Raw genomic sequence first — 19,414 nt, 5'->3', positions numbered from 1 at the left:
ATAACTTACATTATTAAAGCATAAAGTATAAATTAAGTACAATAATAATAGTAATGTTGACAGCAACATCAATCATAACAGCAGTATCAAATATCAACAATGAAAATTAAGTGCTTTCATTTGAACAAAACCCATATACATACAAACCATAACTTAACTCAGTAAGAGAATTGCATAATTGGCACCAATGTAGCTGTTGGGCATGTGGTGTGTTAATGCCCGGGTTATAACAATGTAAATACTCTGGTTGTATTTCTATGTGAGATCAGATCAGCCAGTCCTCCTGTAAAGATCGAGCTCTGCTGAGAGACAGGATCTGGTACTCTTTAAGTGCTATCAGGTATCAGACAGCAGGTATCCTGACACTTTAAGAGCACAATAGTGCAGGACTTGGCAGGCCTTCATTTATATCCTACTGTATGTGGGCTCTCTACCACCTGGGTAGAATAGTAGACTCCTGTTATCACCTTTTTTACTGCCATGATATGAAATCCATCCATGCAAGTGCTGTTTTATCTGTCTGCAGTTTACAGTTTCAGTTGTCTTTTAGTGTCCATCAGTGTCACTTGGTTGTCAATCAACCTTTCCACACATCCATCTTCCTAAATCAATTATGTATGGATTGTGTGTGTGTGTATGCGTGTGTGTGTGCGTGTGTGTGTATGTGTGTCTTTCCTTTGGAAACCCTGCTTCTGTACCATTCCACGTCTCTGCTGGACGGCGGACATTTGTTCTTGAAAGGTCATCTACATTTCCCTATTTGCAAGGAGCCCTTTCCCCTCATAAAAGTCCAATGCCCCATCATGAGAACTCACAAGAGCTAAGCCTGCAGCTTATCTCAGGACATTTGGTATAAAAGACAAATGTCAGACCTAATTGAATAAGCCGGCAAAGTCAGCCTCTGGTTGATACAGTAACACAACACCACAAAATAATCTCATAATTATTTGAAGAGCTCCCTCATGAGGATAAAGTCATTCCCACTATGGCGTCTCTCTAAAGGCATGCCCTGTCATCTACATCAGAACCCACTATATGATTTTGTGATATATGAACATTGGCACAGGTATACACTTTGCCATGAGTTGTCCCCTGGGAGTTGACGTTATAGCATTTTGATTGATACTTGAATTGCCAGCGTAGCATTCGGAGAGTTAATACTCAGTGACATGTTGCAGACAGCAGTCATGGCTTATTGGTATTCTCATGGCTTTCCCAGAGCATTTTGGGATCAGCACTCTTGCGTAATGCCGTCCTGTTACCGGGCAGGAGAAAGTGACTAAGCGGGGCTTGTGAGTTTGAGTTCTTGTTGTGCGCATACATTATTACGTCTGTAGCATGATTGAGGGTGCTCCTATAAATAAACCCACAGTTCTTCTGCTGTCTTGCTCTATGGGGTGGCAATCATGGAGGCCCAGGGAGATTTACTGGTTGTGTAATGTCTTTGGTGAGCTATCAATCATGTTGCACAATGTGTCGGTTTTTGGCACGCATCTTCGTGATTGTCAGAGATCACTGCAAACAGGCTGTGGTAGACTCGAGTGTTGTTGAGGACATAAGTGGTGTTACGAGGAGGTGATATATTTATGCTATCCAGTGAGAGAGGCACTGAGGAAGGGCTTACCATTGGGCATCCAGGGGCCTTCTGTCTGCCTGCTCTTTTGATTTGATTAGAAGATTAAACGATTTGGATTTCATTGGTATTTTAACCCACAGACCCTTAGTGACAAATGCTTGACTGTTGATACACTTGCTCTTGTGTTGTATTGTGGCCATGATTTGCTAGATCAACTAGCATGCATTTGTTACTTTGGCAACAAGCTCATGACTTTTCACAGATGACTGTAATATAACAGAGAGTTGTTTGTTTAATTCTCAGGAGGACATCACACAAAATCTGCGGTGTCAAGAGGCCTAGGCTTCTACAGTATGTCCTCAGCTTTGATGAATGTATCTTAATGAATAACTGCAGATGTCACCCACACACGATGAGAAGGAATACATGGAGGACATTTAAACATTTCCCAACTTTGCTATAGGCTAACCTGGTCTAACTCACTTCCAAGGAGTTGTTGTGCTACGCTATAGGCTACAGGGGTTATTGCCTGCGCAGAGAAGAGAAGAGGCTATGCATTTTACTACCAGCAAATAAGCTAATTTTCCCAAAAGTTGGCTTGTTCCTTTAATTGCTGGATTTCCTCAGGGAACACAGACTGTTTTCCCTCGTGGGGCCCAGAGCAGACAGCGCAGATGCTTTGGCGGACTCTCCCATCTGTTCTGCGTCCCTCGTGGGAATGAGCGTGAACCGTGTATTTCGATTCGTGTCCCATTATTTCCCCCATATTATAGCGCAGTCCTCAGCGGAGACAAGGCAAAGGCTCAGGCTGCCCTCTAGAGGATGTGCCTGATTTCATCAGAGCCTGGGAAGATTCTTGAGGGGAAAACTATTCATCTACTTTTTTTGGAGGATACTGACAGTGAACTTGAGTGAATCTTAATGTAGGACTACTCCCTATTTAGCTTGAACATGTTATAATGCAGACTCTGTTGTAGTCATATCATACATGTGCTATATGATTTTAAAGCGCCACTGGAATGCAATAATTACCCTCAAAGTAAAGAGTTGCTGGAGAACTACAGAAAGACATCCCGTTGACATTTGCGTCAAAACCTAGATGTAGATGTAAATCAAAACAATGTAGCAAATAAAACTGTACTGCCAGGTATGAGTTCCTCATTAGATCAGCCAGGTTATGAGCTCCTTAGAGCAGCGCTGATGAGGTGTCATTAGTCATCCTGTAGGACTCACAGACAGCGTGGGGATCTCCTGCCGTCTCCTTTTCCCATTCCACACATGACATCTGTCACTCTGACACTATTAATATATGTGACTAAGCTTTCCCTATGGAACATGACACATCTTGTCTAGTTCCCTGATGTATGTTTGCAGTCTATAGGCCTTCCACTTGATCCCGCACATCTATCAATGTCTAAATACATAGCTAACTAAATCATTTATACTTGCTGTAAATTCATGATATGCTTACATTGTTACAATACTAATTTGTCAGGGGCACCGGCGGCATAGATTCATTGTTGGTCTACCTTTAATATTATAGAAGAGATTCTTTTGAGAGTACACACACACATATTTACCATTTCGTTTTAGCACAAAGTGAAATTCATCCCATTTGAAAAAAACATTTCAAAATACTTTCCCCACTCCTGCAATTCCTGTTACAAAAGGGAATTATTGAGCAAGCCTCCTTTGCATGACACCGTTGTATTGTGAAGTCGATCCTCTCTTGGGTTGGACCACAGTGCCACCTACTGTTGGCTTTCAGCAAGTGAATGTAAACAGTCTGAATGTCCACCTCCTATGAACTAATAGCAGATATTGGTCAGCACATCAAGAGAAAAATGGTAAAATAATTATATTAATTGTGTTCATTATATCCAAGCCTGAAGTCTGACTTAAAGCTTGACTTACAGTAAAGTCATTCTTCCATATCCACTCAGCTGATCTGAATATAGTTCAGTTCAGTTCAGTTATAGTTCATATAGTCATCTGCTGAATATAGTTGTTTTGCTCTTAAGTGTGGCTCTGGAAGACAGTAAAACAAGTGGCTCTACTGTTAGCGTCACACCGAGTCACGTATGCAGCGTGCTAGTTTTCCATGCCCGGGGCCCTGGAGCCCGGCCACAGCAGCCCTGCTGACGGGTGGAAGAGAGAGGGAGAGCCAGATGAGCAGATGCAGGAACAAGTGTCTCGTTTCCTGGCTGTGCCGCACACACGCGCCCCCCCCCCCCCCCCCCCCCCCCCCCGGCCCTTGGACCCCACGGCCCCCTCTGTTGTTCTCAGGAGAGTGGCATGAGCTGGCAGCCGGACTGGCACTGGAAATAGGTGGAACGCTACGCGGGGGCACACGACCCCCAGACCGCCCGAGGACAGAGTGTTCCATTCAGGCTGAAGGACGGGGGTGGTGTGTTTGTGCATGTGCGTGTGTGTGTGTGTGTGTGTTTGTGTGTGTGTGTGTGTGTGTGTGTGTGCGTGTGTGTGTGCGTGTGTGTGGTGCTGGGGGCACAAGTGATGGGAGCCAGACGAGAGTGCCAAATTACACCTCTCTGATCTCTGCTTTTGATAATCAAATGCCCTCAAAGCATTTTCACATCATCTGTACCATTTATAACACAGCAATTATAATTTCCAAGCTGGTCAGGCATTACTAAAGAAGACTCTATGTACTGTAGGTCTGAATTCTGAATCCTGCTCGACTGTAGTACCTTCCAGGAGTCTTCTTGCATTCCAAAGGATGCCATCTTATTATTATGCCATCATACCGTAATCATACAGCCTACTGATAACTGATTTTTGTCATTTTGTCATTTCATGCACAAAAACTAATAAGGGACTTCATATGTGATGAATATGCACCTGGTGTGCATGTTGATATGACCCTGGTGTGCATCTTGAAATGAATTTGGCCCATCCTGGGTGTTTCGTCTTTCCAGCGGCTCCCCCTGAGCTGTTTCTATTCCTGCAGTGATAGTCCTCCTGCGCATATCTATTACTCACTACAATCTCCACGCTTGCCAAAGAACAGAGTGTTCTGAGCCCTCAGCACTTACAGATACAATATTATCAGTGCACAGAGGGCAAAACAGGGACATCTTACATGTGCGCTGTAGTATGCCACACACATCACTCAGGCTGAACAGATTTAGTTTTTTCCCCTGTATCAATCATACAAATCGTATGTGTATAACACTGACATTTCATACTGTTAAATTCAGTAACGCAAAGGTTAGAAAATGCTCCCCTTTGGAATCAAATCGGTTGAAGACAGGATACTGTTATATCGCGTCTTCTCGTGGGAGGTATGGTAGTGTGAATGAAACAGTAGCATGTTTTTCGCAGGAGGATGGGTGGTCACAACACCAGCACATCTCCACTCCCTCCCCAGAGTGCAGGGTGTCAGACAGGGACAGGGTTTTCACGACCACGGTTGCACTATGCGGCGGTGACGTGTAGCGAGTGCCCACTTGGCAGGTGAAGACTGTAATATCAAGACATTAGCAGCGCCCAGCTGCCAGTCTTCTTATGGGCTCACGGGCTGCAATTGCTCAGGTTTCCTCGTAAACCGCCGGTGATATAAACTCAATATGGGGGTTATGTAATGCTGCATGTATGCATAGACGTGTGTTTACACCTACACGCGGCCACGTGTGTTAGTGGCGTTAAAGGTGTAGTACATGTTTTGGACTTTGTTTAAAAGGCAGTGCATTTCCATAGTTTTAGTTGTAGGCAGAGGTATAAACACGTCACGGTGTAAACACAGTAGTTTGATAGGGAACTGATCACCAAAGCAGGAAAATACTGACACTATCACTATCCTTTTCAGTTAAACATTAAAAGTCTGAAATTTCACACTAACCATTATTGATACCATATCATGCCACGTTTATGTGTGTGTGTGTGTGTGTGTGTGTGTGTGCGCGTGTGTGTGCGTGTGTGCGTGTGCCATGTCATTTCTCATTTGGTTTGTGGTCCAGACAGCTTATTTTGCTTTTCATCCCCTGAAAAGTCTGCCATAGCACTGCGCTGCCTGTGGTTTCCAAAGGGACACGTGTAGAGTGGAGTGACCTGCGTTGTCCACATTGCTGCTCTGTCATCTGCTAGTGCCCGGAGACAGGTGTGACACGTCGCCCTGTCGATCTGCTCCCCGTCTCTGTCCCATTTGTCACGGTCTCTTCGTCTCTGTCCCTTGCCACCGTCACCTGTCACTCCACTTTGCATCGCTTCAAAGAAAAAGGTGATAAATCCAGGCTTTTTAAACTCCAACTCCAACTCTTTTAGTTAGAGTCCCTTCAAAAGGGTTAGCGGTTCCCAAGTATTTACCGTGGGGACAAGACTTTGGAGAGATGCTGTGGTACCCCATCATCTCCCGTGACCAACAGTGCTTGGCTTCGCTCGGCCAGAGTGTGCAGTGCCCGGTGCTATTCTTGGCCGGCTGGCCATAGCTCAGGTTTCAAGCAGTGGGCCCTTTTTGTCGACAACATATTTTAAAATGGCCTCGGCTTTACTTTGGGTGGCTGAGCAAGGCCAGCCTATAAAAATAGCCCAGTTAGATTTAAAAAAAAAAAAATCATTGAGGCGAAGAGGATTTTGAACATACACATATACAGTACAAACACATGTCCACTCGTAGTCATGTGTGACAGAAATATTCGGCTAAATGTAAAACAATATTTCACAGGGAGTGTTTTTCCCTTATCTTGATTGTACTGTATTTCAGAGGCGTTTTATTCCACTTGCGTCTGAGGGTTGTGTTGATTAGAACTGCACATGTCTCAGACGCCCCGTCTGTCCATTTAAGCATATTTATGTGGTTCTTTGTGGCGTCGAGTACTGTGGCTCCAATTTCAGGACCTAAGTTAAAATTGATCCGTAACTGTCTTAACTACAGATGAGTTAGCCTCTACTAGGGATTTCAATGAATGCGCTTGTAAAGAGCGTGACACTGTATAAATCACCGCTGCCATGTTTCTCAAATTTCTGCCTACAGCGTAAAGAGGCTGGCCTGGGTCTCAGACAGGGCACTGAGTGAAACTAGTTTCTCTGTGTCACAACTGGGTGTAGCTATCATGCATGGCAGCAAGGGAGTTTCCACAGCAAGGTGGCAGTCTACAATCGCAGAGAGGACGCAAATATCGCTGTGGCATTTCAACCAGCCTCCTATCTCTGCGCATCCTTTGTGTCTGTTGACAGGAATCCTTTTGCTCGGCGGCCGCAGCTGCTTCCAAGTTCCTCTTTGGTGGTCGTTGTTTGATATTTTGAGCAAACCTGGACATATCAAAGATGAATTATTATTATGACTCTGTAAAGCGACCTTGAGTTTAAGAAAGGCGCTATATAAATAAAATGGATTTATTATTATTATTATTATTATTATTATCATTACTAAAGCACTGCTGACCTCTCCTCCACAGTGCTCTCCCAACATATCAGCACCTGTTCGTTCCTTTCCGTGTGAACAAAACCCTGGGCTGCCAGGAGACCTGCCGGCAGAATGCTTCAGATAGAATGTTTACTTATCAGCAGTTAGTATTCCCTCAATATAAGGTTGCAGCATGTTCAGAGAAGCCTGTGTCACTCTAAGGTTTCTTTTTCCATACTTACATTTTAAGAAGTTTATTGGAAAGTGTGTGTGCGTGCGTTTGTGCGTGTGTGTGTGTGTGTGTCTGTGTGTCACCAAGACCCTTTGACACCTGGTCGGTGGGTGTCTGCCATGGGGTTAGCATTTAAGGCGTCTCATATGTCACACAAACTCGCCTGCCAATCCCCCCCCAACCCCTCCCCCCTACCCCTCACACCGCCTTCGCCATTCCTGTGCTGACGCAGGGGCTCCCAGTTACATTTAGGGAGGCCGGCCTCTTCTATTCTTAATGTCATCTCCCCTTTGGAGAGGTGGACGACTGTTGAATGGAGGGTGAAAGACAGAGGTACTCATCCAGCAATCGCTTTCTGGAATTCTGGAGTTTTTGGGAATCCATAGAGCTGGCTGTAGTTGTCCCGGAGGTGTGTCCGACATTTATTGCGGACGTTTGTCAAGATTTTCTCCTTTCTGTCACACTTTGAACGATTTGACGCGAGCGAGCCATCAGCCATCACCATGAGTGCTACCGAAGCCGACACGGGCATCGACTTCATCCAGACTCGGATCGAGTCCCTGAGCAGTAAGATGGACCATCTCATCAGCATTCAGGAGAAGGTCCTCAATCGACTGGACGGCATGTCGCAAGACATCGACGGCATCGAGCGAGACGTCGAGACGCTGAAGGTGGACAAGGAGGAGATCCACGTGCCGCCTCCGCCGCGCGTGCCCGCCGTGAAGGAGCTGTGCCAGGAGATGAGCAGCATCATGTCGGTGGTGAGCCAGCGCTCGGAGCAGCAGGCCCAGAAGCTGGAGGGCATGGAGAAGCTGGTGCTCAGCATCCAGCAGGTCATCAGTGTCATCGGCGAGACCGTCAAGAACTCCAAAATCATGGAGCTCATATGCAAAAAGCCGGCGGCGCGCAAGAACAAAGTCGTCTCCACTCCCATGCCCAGGAGCAAGGAAAGTAAGAGCAAAGCGGCCGGTGCCACCAAGAAACCGGACAAGGTGAGCCAGGCAACTGTGTGTGTGTTCTTGATTCTTGAGTCTTCTCCCATAAGAGAGCTTAAGAGAGTTAGGCTTCATCAGTACTACTGAGATTTTCGACATCTGCTTAGGTGAAAATGATGAAAATTTGTGTCGCCACTCTTTTAACTGATTGCAGTCAGTGTGAATCTTGTGAATTCGGGACAGTAGCGAACAGATTCACCTTGTGCACTGTGTTCAGTTCACTCTGTGTATTTTAACTGTTATAGAGTGAAGCCTGTCATGGTTTTTATGTTTAGCTGTGAGTGTCTTGAATGGAGTATACATTATCTCTTGATTTCATGAATCCTTCTTATGAAGAGTGGACAGGCAGGATATCTTCCATATCATTCCCTATGGAATACACTTGAAAGCACTTTGAAAATCAAAGCAGTCTATGATGCTGCCTTGCCTGAAATGGAGACAGGTCACGTTGGTCTCATGACACTGCACAGCATTCATTCATGGTTTCTACTCAGATCTAAAGTAAGGCAGCAGCATGCCTTCCCATATCAAGTCGGCCTTTCTGAGTACCTCTCATCTTTTAAAACATGTGATCGGGGATCAGCTCTGTCAGTCTAAGATTTAGTAAGCTGTTGACCCTTCTTCCCTATAATGTATTACTGGGTATATGTTACCTTTAAAAATGCCATGTAAGGAATGCTTGCACTGGTAGATTGAGATCCAAAATCCTCTCCGTGCTCACAGGATATTTTGATTGGTTTTCAAGTCACACTGTGTGATTTTGTTTAGGCAGCTCGGTCCATCAAGACCTTTTGGTTGTTGACTTGTTTAGTTGGCAACGGCGCTTCCTCTCATTCGAAAGGGTGACGCTGCTAAAATCACTTTACGCGACAGCACACCCTATTGACGGAAGCATTCGGAACATGTTGAAGACCTTTGCCCCCAGTTTCACACATCCGCCTTTAAATAGGGTCATCACTGAGGCATCTGTTCTCCACAGAAAGTCCCCCTGAGGTCTCTTAAAGGCATGAATGGGGCGCTGTGAGGACAGGCCCTGGAATGTCAAAACGCTGCTTCGAGAGCGCAGTGTCTTAGAAGCCTGTGGCACACTAGAATTTGGGTGGAGGCCCCTGAGCTGAACGTGTTGGTGATATTGATGAGTCAGACTTTCTGTCTTTCCCTCTCTTGCTCTCTCACTCTCCGTCTCTCCGGTTCTTCTCTCTGCGTTTTCATTTTCCGTCCCCATCACCCTCGTCTCTTGGACTGACTGACTGTAATTATGGCTGATCTCCCTGCAATTGCCTCTTCTCATTAGCAGTGTTTGAATGCCCACATCTAAGCAAAACTTTGCATAGCTTGAATTATGAGTGTCACCATGGTTCCATGTCTAACAGCTAATGATTTATTTGGCGTTGTGAAATGTGACCGCCAACTGCTGCATGCTAGTGTTACAGTGTGTACCCTAGTGGTTTAGATCCCAGTCGCTCAAAATAAATACTTGGTGTACAATCTTGGCACAAGTGGTGTTTTGATGGCTTTTCAGTGTAATTTTCAATCTGATTTAGTCCGAGTCTCTGTATTAAGCATAAATATGCTTCTGTATATCGCCACCCACACCGTCCCTCCTGAATCTCTACCTCTGCTCCTCCTGGGTTTTGAATCGTCCTCAGCTGAAGGTCCATCCAGGTCATTAATCACTGCAATATGTTGCATTACCTGTTCAAATGTTATGAGCTTGTCAGCTAAATCTCTACTCCTGTTTGGTCCAGACAGTTTTAGAGGCGCTCATCCCACCAGAATCCCCCTGAACCCGCAGGCTGTCAGAGAGGACCTTTGCGTAAGATGCCTGTGAGGTGATCAGTATTTTGGCGTGGAGCGGGGTCATTCCTATTCACCGCTCTCGCCATCTGGCCGCGCTCTGGGTGGTAGAGACAGACCTCCAGTAGTTCAACTCCGGTTATCATCACCTTCTATTACCAACGTGCTCCGGAATGGTGTGCATACTATGAATAGGAATCATGAAATCTAGTGAAGGAGTATGGATTATATTGTTTGCATGTCTGTCTATAAAAAAAGTCATATGCGATAACATCAACAGGTCAGAGTGGTTGAAAGTGTGACCGTTTTAACTTTGAAGTGGCAAGGATCGTTTATTGGCTCATACTCCATCACCGCGGTGATTAGTGCATGGAAACACGCCCCAAATCATCCGGAACGGCTGTTGTCGCCAGGTTTTGCGTCTGACCACGTCTCTTGTTGTCGCACAGCTTCACAGAGCTGTTAGAGCTCTGCCTGCCAACTGGCGTCACACATCTCTTGCTACCCTTTCCATCTCCGCACCATTTGTCCTTCCAAAAAAAAGAGAAAAAAAACATCCGTAGATATGGACACCTTGCGCTTCAAATACCTACCCCACCTCACTCGCGGAAAGGCCACAGCCGCACAATACAGCTTGGTGAATGTGAGACGGCCTTGGAGGCCACACGGGAGGCGTTGCATATCGCCCACCACCCCCCCCCCCCCCCCCCCCCCGTCCTAAATGGACTGTTTACTAGCGCCGTCTCCAGTCAGAACAAACAAACGGAGCGTTGAACGAGAGACATTTTCCGTGCAGGGTTGGCATGGGATTCCATTGCATCTATAGAGTTAGGCTATAAATTCACATCATCCGCAGGGCCCATGCATCTATGATGGACCATCAACAGCATGTCATATGTGAACCTGTCTGCGTTCATCAGTGTGCCCCACATGTTATTCTTTATCACCTTGCTTCTGGAGGTGAACTTTGAGGAACTAACAACTTCAAAATGTCTGTTTTCTCATCATGTCACTTATTCATCATTTCTCCATCCACCCATCCTTTGTGTGTGAATAAACACTTTAAACTCTTAACTGTGAATAAACACTTTAAATTCTAACTGTGATCATGTAACACATCCATCCCATGTGCATGTTTGTCTGTCACATATGGCCATATTTTGTGTTTTTAACAGAAACATACCTCTACTAAAGCCACTAAAGAAACCCAAGACCCAAGCCCAGCATGGGAAGTGAGCATCTTGTCGACTCCCAAGTCTAGGCTCCACGGACCAAAACATTTGCATTCTCGCAAAAATGGAGACTTTGTAGGTTTATTACTACTGTACTTTATATGCTAATTTGGGCTGGGCGATGGACAGATGTGTTCAGAAAATGTATGATTGCTCACAATAATTGTCTCTGATATCTTCATTTTACCTCTGAAAAATGGACAGTACATATTGTTCTAGCACTTTAAAGGCGCTGTCAGTGATTGTGTATGACGTTGTGTTTCTTTATGTTTATGTTTAAATTTAGATTTCTTAGCAGAAAACAACGTACAGTATATTATTTTAATCAAGAGTGGTGGGTAGCACACCCCTCCCTTCAGTGTTTCCAGAGAAACATCACACAGTGTTTTGTTTTTGTTTGGGGGACAGGCTGCCCCTACCGTGTACTCTCGAGATGGGCAGCTAGCAAATCGTAAGGAGATGTTTGCTGAATGTAATAAAAACATATATATGGGTTTGAAATTGCGCATGATCGCTGACTACGCCTTTAAAAGCAATAGCAAGCATTTGTGATTTCAGTCGACTTGCCTCTGACCTTCCCAGTTATATTGAAAATAGAAACAGATTATCAGAAAGAATCAGATGTCACATTACAGATTCAGTTACAGTTTGTGACCGATATATGATCAATCGCCATGCCCACAACTCTTCAATGTATTGTGTGATGTAAGTGGATGGAGGCATATTATTAAGATACTGTATGTATATATAAATATAGGGGAGAGAGAGAGATTGTGTCCCAGAATATGTACATTTTAACCTTTATTGTTGGGGATGGGTTAGCTACTTAGTCATTACTGATGTAACTATGAAATATTGAAATATTGATTTAAAGTCATATCACCCAGCTCAAGCATACAGTGTACATCTAGATCATATTGATTAATCAAATATTTTTCCTCTTCCCCTGTGTTTGCTGATGATGAAGTTGAGAGATCATAAAGGCAAAGATGGGAAAGAGAAATCTCGTTTGAGCATTAAGGACCTGAAAGCCCAGAAGAAGAAGAAGCCTTCCGAGGCCCAAGGTGAAGCCCGAGAGACTGAAAAGTTTGTCTCGTAACAGTTTTGAAACAGTTTTGAAAGACACATGAGTCAGGATGGCTTCAAGACCCTCAATATCAGGGGGAGACCACTTTTGCCAAATACTGAAAACAAATGTCTTTTACCAGTACCTGTGTAATTCAGAATAATAAGGACAATTCTGATGTCAAATTATGCTAAATGACAATAGATGTATGAGAATATATTGGTGCTTGTACATGCGTGTGTAGTCTTAAAGACTGCTTGTGTTTACTCACGTTCCTCTGGTAGACACCATCTCTGTGAAGAAGCAGGCCCTGCTGCTTGAGGAGGTGCAGAAACTGAATAGAGATAATGCAGAGCGCTCAAGTGTGCTGCTGGTCCAGGCATGCTTGGACCTGGAGGCCGGCGGAACCATGGTGGACAAGCCACAAGAGTCGCCCGTGACGCCGAGCGCAGTGGACTTCATCCTGGAGGTGCCTAAGCCACCCGAGACTGAGCAGGAGAGAGCGCCAGAGGAGGAGCAGAAGGAGGCAGAGGTTGTGGCCCAGGAGGTGAAAGAGGCAAAGGAGGAGGAGAAGATGGAGGAGGAGATCCCAGTGGCTGCAAAGGAGGAGGTCAGGGAGGAGGAGAAGAGCGTGGAGGCACCCGAAGTCGAGCTGAAAGTCAAGGAGGAGCTGACGGTGGAGAAGGTGCAGGAGGTAGAAGCTCCCAGCGAACGCACTCTAGAGCCTGAGGAGCCCGCGAGGCCGGCGTCTCCTCAGACTGACAGCGGGGCCGCTCCGGCTGAGCCTGTCACTTCGCTGAGGTAAATGTCTTCCTAAATTTCAGTTCAAAACTAAAACATGAAACAGTGACTTAACTAGACACCACTAGGGTCCTAATCAACAGCTCACAACACCATGTCAAGTGGCCATATCCTGTGCTGGACTAAGATGTCCTGCCCGCTCTCTTTGTTTGCGCGCATTTTTTTGTTTCGTTCTTCTTTCATGCCCTGTCCATTGTATTCCTAAATGCTCTCAGCGCTGAGGAGGTGGACGCGGAGCAGGCCGACGAAGTGAACACCAGCACCAAGCGCAGAGTCACAGAGGAGGACCAGGGGGCAGAGGACCACAAGAAGAGCCGAGTCGAGGATGGACAGGAGGGAGAGAAGGCTAAGCAGGAGGAGGAGGATCTGCGCGGCTTCTTCAAAACAGCAGACGGAGTGGAGCTCGAGTTGGACTTCAACAAGCAGAAGCCAAAAGTCGCTGACGACAAAGAGGAAGAAGACACTGAGGGGGAGCAATACTTTTTTGGTAAGTTATTGTGGCTCATTTCACTCACATAGTCAATACCAATCAGATGTAAGTGAATGAGTCTGGACCTGTGTGTGTGAGTATGTTTTTTTCTTAAAACAGCAAAGGATTATTGTTCTCATGGGCTATTAGGTAACATCCCTGAAAGGAACAGCCAGTGCTTTTGTCATGCTGTTCATCTCATCTCACATGTACACCAGTGTGTCAGAATGAGCCAGCCTCTAAATTCATTACGCGGATTGTGACACTGTAAATTGCCTTTTAGTTGCCTCAACTGATCTCCGGCGCTCTCTCTCTCTCTCTCTCTCTACCTCTCTCTGTGTCTCTATTTCTTGCTCTCTTTCTCTCTCTCGCTCTTCCTCTGCAAACATGATATCCGCTGCTACTCTCGCGGTGCTAACCTACAGACAGCAGCCCGCCGCCACCTGCTCCGTTTGGTCACCGGATTGTGGCTGCAAAGCCTAGCCAGATCAACAGCTTCTATACCATCAACAGACAAGAAATTATTGGAGGGTGAGTGTCTCTTTGCTTGTCTTTTTCTCTCTCTTCCTGGAAGCGTACTCACGGAACAGAATGTTTTGCGCGACATTGTGAGAGAAGACCGACTGCTCTTTAATCCTCCCCAAAGACTAATTGCATAAGGCCCCCCCACCGCCACCCCCCCTCCTGGAACAAGTCTCCCCTCACTCGACTCATAGCTCCAGAGTCAGGTGGTTATTTTTACTTCAAGCTTTTAGAATATGTGTAACTCTACCCTCTTGCCAGCTGGAAGCTAATCACTAGGTGTTAATCCATTGCTTCAAAGAGACGCCTCTACTTGTTGTTAATTAAAATAGGGTGGCGAGGCATTTGGTCTTTACAGCTGAGACAGAAGGGAGGGGTTTTTACCAATGATGCCCTAAACAAGATCAATTAGTTATTTATGCAATAGGTATGGACTTGATGTCACTGTGTGTTAACGAGGATTTATAAGATTCTGTCATTTGTCATAATGTCAGGAGAGATGACTCTCAGAGGTGAGCTGGTTGCTCTAAAGGGACCTGCCCCAGTCATAGGAGAGGTTTTTGTTACAGGAGGGGATTGAGAATATAAAAAGAGTGCATTTCTTTATAGATTTGGACAATAGCACAACATTAGACTAATTCATATCCCACATTCTGGGCTGTATCTAATGTATTTATTTTTTTATTTTTTTCCAGAGGTCGTTTTGGTCAGGTGCACAAATGCGTAGAAAATTCTTCTGGACTCACTCTAGCAGCCAAGATCATCAAAGCCAGAACTCCAAAAGAAAAGGTAATATGTCACCAAATAACCTCTGGTTGGCTGTACACACTCAAAATGGTGAACAAATAAAACAGCCATGTTGTGTCTTGTTGGATGGTAGATAAAATGCTTGCCGGTGTAAGCTGATAGTGGTGTGTGTATGTGTGCAATTTTGTAGGAGATTGTGAAGAATGAGATTCATGTCATGAATCAGCTGGATCATGCCAATCTCATCCAGTTATATGCTGCGTTTGAATCCAGGATGGATATAATCTTGGTCCTAGAATTGTAAGTAAATATATCTTGTGAATGTATTAGTCTGTATGGTTTCATGGTAGTCTCCATCGGACTGAGTTATACAGGCAGTTGACCATATGGACAGCATGGAGTCCTGAATGACCTCTATTGCTATGATGCTGTGTAAGAAATACAATTGTCCTAATAATTAGATGCACAGCGATTTTTTATATAAACTGTGATAATAGAATGTTATCTATTAATAAACATTCATACTATATAATATCAGTTAATGGATTTTTGAAGCAAAATATGTATTTGTGTGTGCCAACAGCATAGATGGTGGGGAGCTCTTTGACAGGGTCATTGATGAGAACTACACTCTGACAGAGCTTGATACAGTAATGTTCATCAGGCAGATCTGTGAAGGACTACGCCACATGCACAAAATGTATTTCCTCCATCTGGATCTGAAGGTAGGCTTTGCTGCCATGAACATGCAACTGTACAGTATGTCCAAATAATTGGCAAACACTTTGGGATGGATATTATTATGTGGCTTGTTGTTGTCCTCCTTTTTTACTCCTATGAAGTGTGTTTTGTAATGCTACGCAGGATCAAATCAGTTTGAGTTCAAATGGGTTCTCTTTGTGCTTGTTTGCCTTCTCAGCCTGAGAACATTCTCTGTGTAAGCCGAGTCACAAACAAAATCAAGATCATTGACTTTGGGCTTGCTAGGAAGTACGTATTGAAGTATTTTTTATTTGGTTTTTTTGTCAGGGTTGGGAGTTCTTCATACAATGCATGCACACTGAATGCTTCATTCTTCATCTCATTGATTTTGTTCTGTTGGTGATGTAACCCTCGCAGATATAACCCCAGAGAGAAGTTAAAGGTGAGTTTTGGTACCCCTGAATTCTTGGCCCCCGAAGTGATCAACTTCGACTACGTCTCGTTCAACACAGACATGTGGAGCTTGGGAGTCATCACTTACATGCTGTAAGTGCCTCGACAAATGCTTACAATAGAGACATACAAGCGTATTCGCACAATTGTGTTGCGGTAACTGTAGACACATTAGTAGACAGAAACTCACAAACGTACTTGGCTTGGTTTCCTGTAGTCTCAGCGGTCTGTCCCCCTTCCTTGGAGACGATGACAGCGAGACTCTTAACAACATTCTTCAGTGCCAGTGGAACTTCGAGGAAGCCGAGTTCATTGGCATATCGGATGAGGCCAAGGACTTCATCTCCAAACTCCTTCTTGTCAACAAAAGGTACAGTACCTCATCGCTCTCTCGTTGTCTCTCTTGTCTGCACCTCTCTCTACATCTGCAGGTTAACTCTGTAAGTTAAATTACATTCATTATATCACATTACATTGGGCTGACGCCTTTTTAACCAAAGCAACTAACAACTTGGTAAACAGTTTAAGCTTTTTAAAACAGTTCTCTCAACAATTCTAGGGCAATTTAAAAAGATAGCGTACGATAAGAAAAAGTGCATCAGTGAGTGTTGTTTCTTAACTTAAGTTAAGTGTAAGTTCTAGTCAGGTGGTAAGTGCTAGGATTGGCAAGACTAGTTGTAAGTACTGCTATGTGCTAAACTTAGCACTACATAATGTTTCTGTCATGTGTGTCCAGTTGGCGGATAGGTGCTGCACAAGCTCTCAAGCACCCCTGGTTGTCAGACGCAGCCCTCCATCACCGCCTTCGCGAAAAGGTATCGTGACTCACCCCACACTGGGCCTCACAGGCTACTCTACACATGTACCTGCGGTAGGTTGAGGTGGAGGGGATGTCTGACTGGAGCCTGTCTTTGTGTTCTCTTGCAGAAAAACATGTGCCGCTCACGCCGGAACTCTTGTGTTCCACCTCCTGAGAGCTAATGTAAGTGTCCCAGCAACGCTGCAAGCACTTTCATGACACGCCTTATTTAATGAACGTCCGGTGAAAACAGCCTACACAAGCAACCCACAAAACATCTCAGATCTCAGCACAGACCTTGTTTCAGATTTTTTTTTTTGATCTCATCACATGCTGTCTGTTTCACAGGTTTCTGGAGAAGTCGAATGGCTCACTGGACCAATCTGTAGTATTTCATTTCTGTACATCAGTAGGACCGTAGGACACTACCGCACCCGATCGCTTGGACAGCCACAGATTTTAGACATTAACTATGATCACAGTGGCTTTAGCTGGAGATCCACATTCACAGTCTGATTTAGTGGTATAATACCACACATCTTGGCAAGTAACAAGCAAAAAATATTGTCTGTAGACTGTTTTATTTTGTGAAAGTAGGATTGCAATTGATGTCCTATCATTTGTTTATTACCTTGTGTTATGATTAGTAGTGGGAGAAGCAGTAGAAACTGTTATTGGCCGGGTTTCCCAGATTTAGATAGTAATACACATGTACGCTTTTGCCTTTAACTGAACAGCATAGAACTGTGAATGGACATTTGGACATTGATCACAATGATATTTAGATGGATAAAATTGAAAATAATAATGACATTGTTGATGTTGATGTTTCAACCAGTGTAATGAGGTGATTTTCGTTCTGTCTTAGAAGTTTGGTTGTGATTTTTTTTAGCTTTCAGAGGACATTTTGTAAATACACAGTATAAATATTTTCCAGTTGCGTTTTGAAAGCATTTCCCCATTGTCCTCTCCTCCCTTGGTGAACGTGGCCCCCTGTAGGTCGTCTTTGCATCTTACAGCAGTAGTGAACTACTGCACACCTGCTCACAAATGTACTCAGTTATTTACTGTCTTGTGATCTATGGTTGACATGACTAGGATAATTTAGAAACATTTTGAGAATATGCGCACAGGAAATCTATTTCACTAATGTTTGATAAATTAAACTAGTATGTCAAATTGTATGCCTTTCTCAATGAATTGTAGTTTTAATCTCCTCAGACAAAAAATTCAAATTATTTTTCCTTTTAGTAAATTGTCATTGCAGTAATGCTGTTCACTGACTTTTTTGTAGAAGGAATCATGATCATATTGTTTAAAGTGCAGAAATTAAAAGGATATCGATATTTACTTGATAGAATGCTTGAACTGAACCATTGGGGTGTAGGGTATTTGTCAATGTGAAGAAATTAACAGACTTAGTGTGTGTTATTGTTGATATAAGCTGTTGCCTGTGCACTTTATTATGTTGTTTTTTAACACCGATAATCCTAAATAACACAGAATTTAGAATTATATAAAAACATTACTAGTATATTTATATATAAATAATATTTTATAGGCCTGATGCCCTGTTACTTTCTACATAGGAAAGGTTGTGTGTACAGAATAAGAAAAAAGATTTTTACTTTATATTAAAATTATTCAAGTCTTATGGTGCCTAGTCTTTTTTCCCATCTGCACGGCCTGCATGTTTCCTGAACTGGCCTCTCAGATATGACATACGAGATTGTGACACTGGAAATGTGATTTGATTTTGAGCTGCATGGTATTTTAATTAGCATTTTGCTCGTTCATAGTAAATCAACTTCCCTTTGTATCTTATTTTTTATTCTAATTAACCACTGTTCCTCTGTTAATTTCCCCCGGTTTGCTTTATGACTGTAGTGCCCCAGTCCTGTCTGACACTTGAAACTAGTTCTAAATATTCAGAGCTCCTTCTTTGTGATTCGATCTCTGATATGTGTTGCTTGGTAATGGTATTAATTCATAATAGTGCACGCATTTATATATTTTTTTATAACTTTATTGCCCTTCTGTGAAGGTTGATGTTGTTACAGCCTGCATTAACATGTGTGCCACAGTAAAAACAATGTTTTGTGAACGGAGATGTGTTGAATGAATATGTACATAATAGAGGCATATCTAACATCATGGTGACAAAACGCTACATTTCATTTATCTGACATGACACTCAAGCTTCCACATTCACCAATAGGTTTATGGTGACAGACATATGAACCAGTTCCATCTCTAAATAACACTTTGAACAAGTTATCTTATATAAAAGGTCATGCAATGTGTCATGCTCATAGTGTCCGGTAGAGGGCAGTAGCACCAACAGTAAGTGCTGCTCGTCTTTTCCAATGTGTCCCAAGAAGTATTTTGAGGGACATTTGCAACAAGACTCAGCCACAGCTGATGTAGGTCTTCACACCACCTTTCTGCTTCATTATTAGACAGTTTTGCATTGTTATCATGAGTATTTTATGGTTAGCTTGGTATCAACTTTCCACACAGTAGCCAGTTTTACATGCTGTTTCAGCTAACTTCAGTTCCATTAAAAATCAGCAAAATCAGCAAGATCCTTTTGTACCAACCACATTTTTTTCCCGCAAAGAGCAAACACGTAGTATGGTTGTGGTGTGGGTCAAAGCACAA

At 43.8% G+C, this 19,414-nt stretch overlaps 1 protein-coding gene across 4 annotated transcripts in view; it reads left to right on the top strand.

Moving 5' to 3' along the window:
* mylk4a (myosin light chain kinase family, member 4a) overlaps positions 1 to 18,766 on the top strand; it is a 28,284-nt gene extending 9,518 nt beyond the window's left edge. Inside the window, exons 1-15 of one of the 4 annotated variants that reach the window (XM_062530395.1) lie at positions 7,480 to 8,162; positions 11,138 to 11,269; positions 12,162 to 12,258; positions 12,545 to 13,061; positions 13,277 to 13,548; positions 13,956 to 14,061; positions 14,748 to 14,841; positions 14,990 to 15,099; positions 15,383 to 15,524; positions 15,719 to 15,789; positions 15,919 to 16,047; positions 16,172 to 16,324; positions 16,691 to 16,769; positions 16,882 to 16,936; positions 17,102 to 18,766. In XM_062530395.1, coding sequence (XP_062386379.1) covers positions 7,674 to 8,162; positions 11,138 to 11,269; positions 12,162 to 12,258; positions 12,545 to 13,061; positions 13,277 to 13,548; positions 13,956 to 14,061; positions 14,748 to 14,841; positions 14,990 to 15,099; positions 15,383 to 15,524; positions 15,719 to 15,789; positions 15,919 to 16,047; positions 16,172 to 16,324; positions 16,691 to 16,769; positions 16,882 to 16,935 — 2,445 coding nt within the window. In that variant the 5' untranslated portion in view covers positions 7,480 to 7,673 and the 3' untranslated portion in view covers position 16,936; positions 17,102 to 18,766. Of the gene's footprint in view, positions 1 to 7,479; positions 8,163 to 11,137; positions 11,270 to 12,161; positions 12,259 to 12,544; positions 13,062 to 13,276; positions 13,549 to 13,955; positions 14,062 to 14,747; positions 14,842 to 14,989; positions 15,100 to 15,382; positions 15,525 to 15,718; positions 15,790 to 15,918; positions 16,048 to 16,171; positions 16,325 to 16,690; positions 16,770 to 16,881; positions 16,937 to 17,101 lie in introns of those variants that run through there. The other 3 variants (XM_062530397.1, XM_062530396.1, XM_062530398.1) reach the window with 3 other exon arrangements.
* The last annotated feature ends 648 nt before the right edge of the window (positions 18,767 to 19,414 follow it).

This window comes from Sardina pilchardus, chromosome 2, assembly GCF_963854185.1.
Source record: "Sardina pilchardus chromosome 2, fSarPil1.1, whole genome shotgun sequence".
Taxonomy (NCBI): Eukaryota; Metazoa; Chordata; class Actinopteri; order Clupeiformes; family Clupeidae; genus Sardina; species Sardina pilchardus.
Note: the sequence above shows the minus strand (reverse complement) of the source record. Positions and strands in the feature narration are given on the sequence as shown.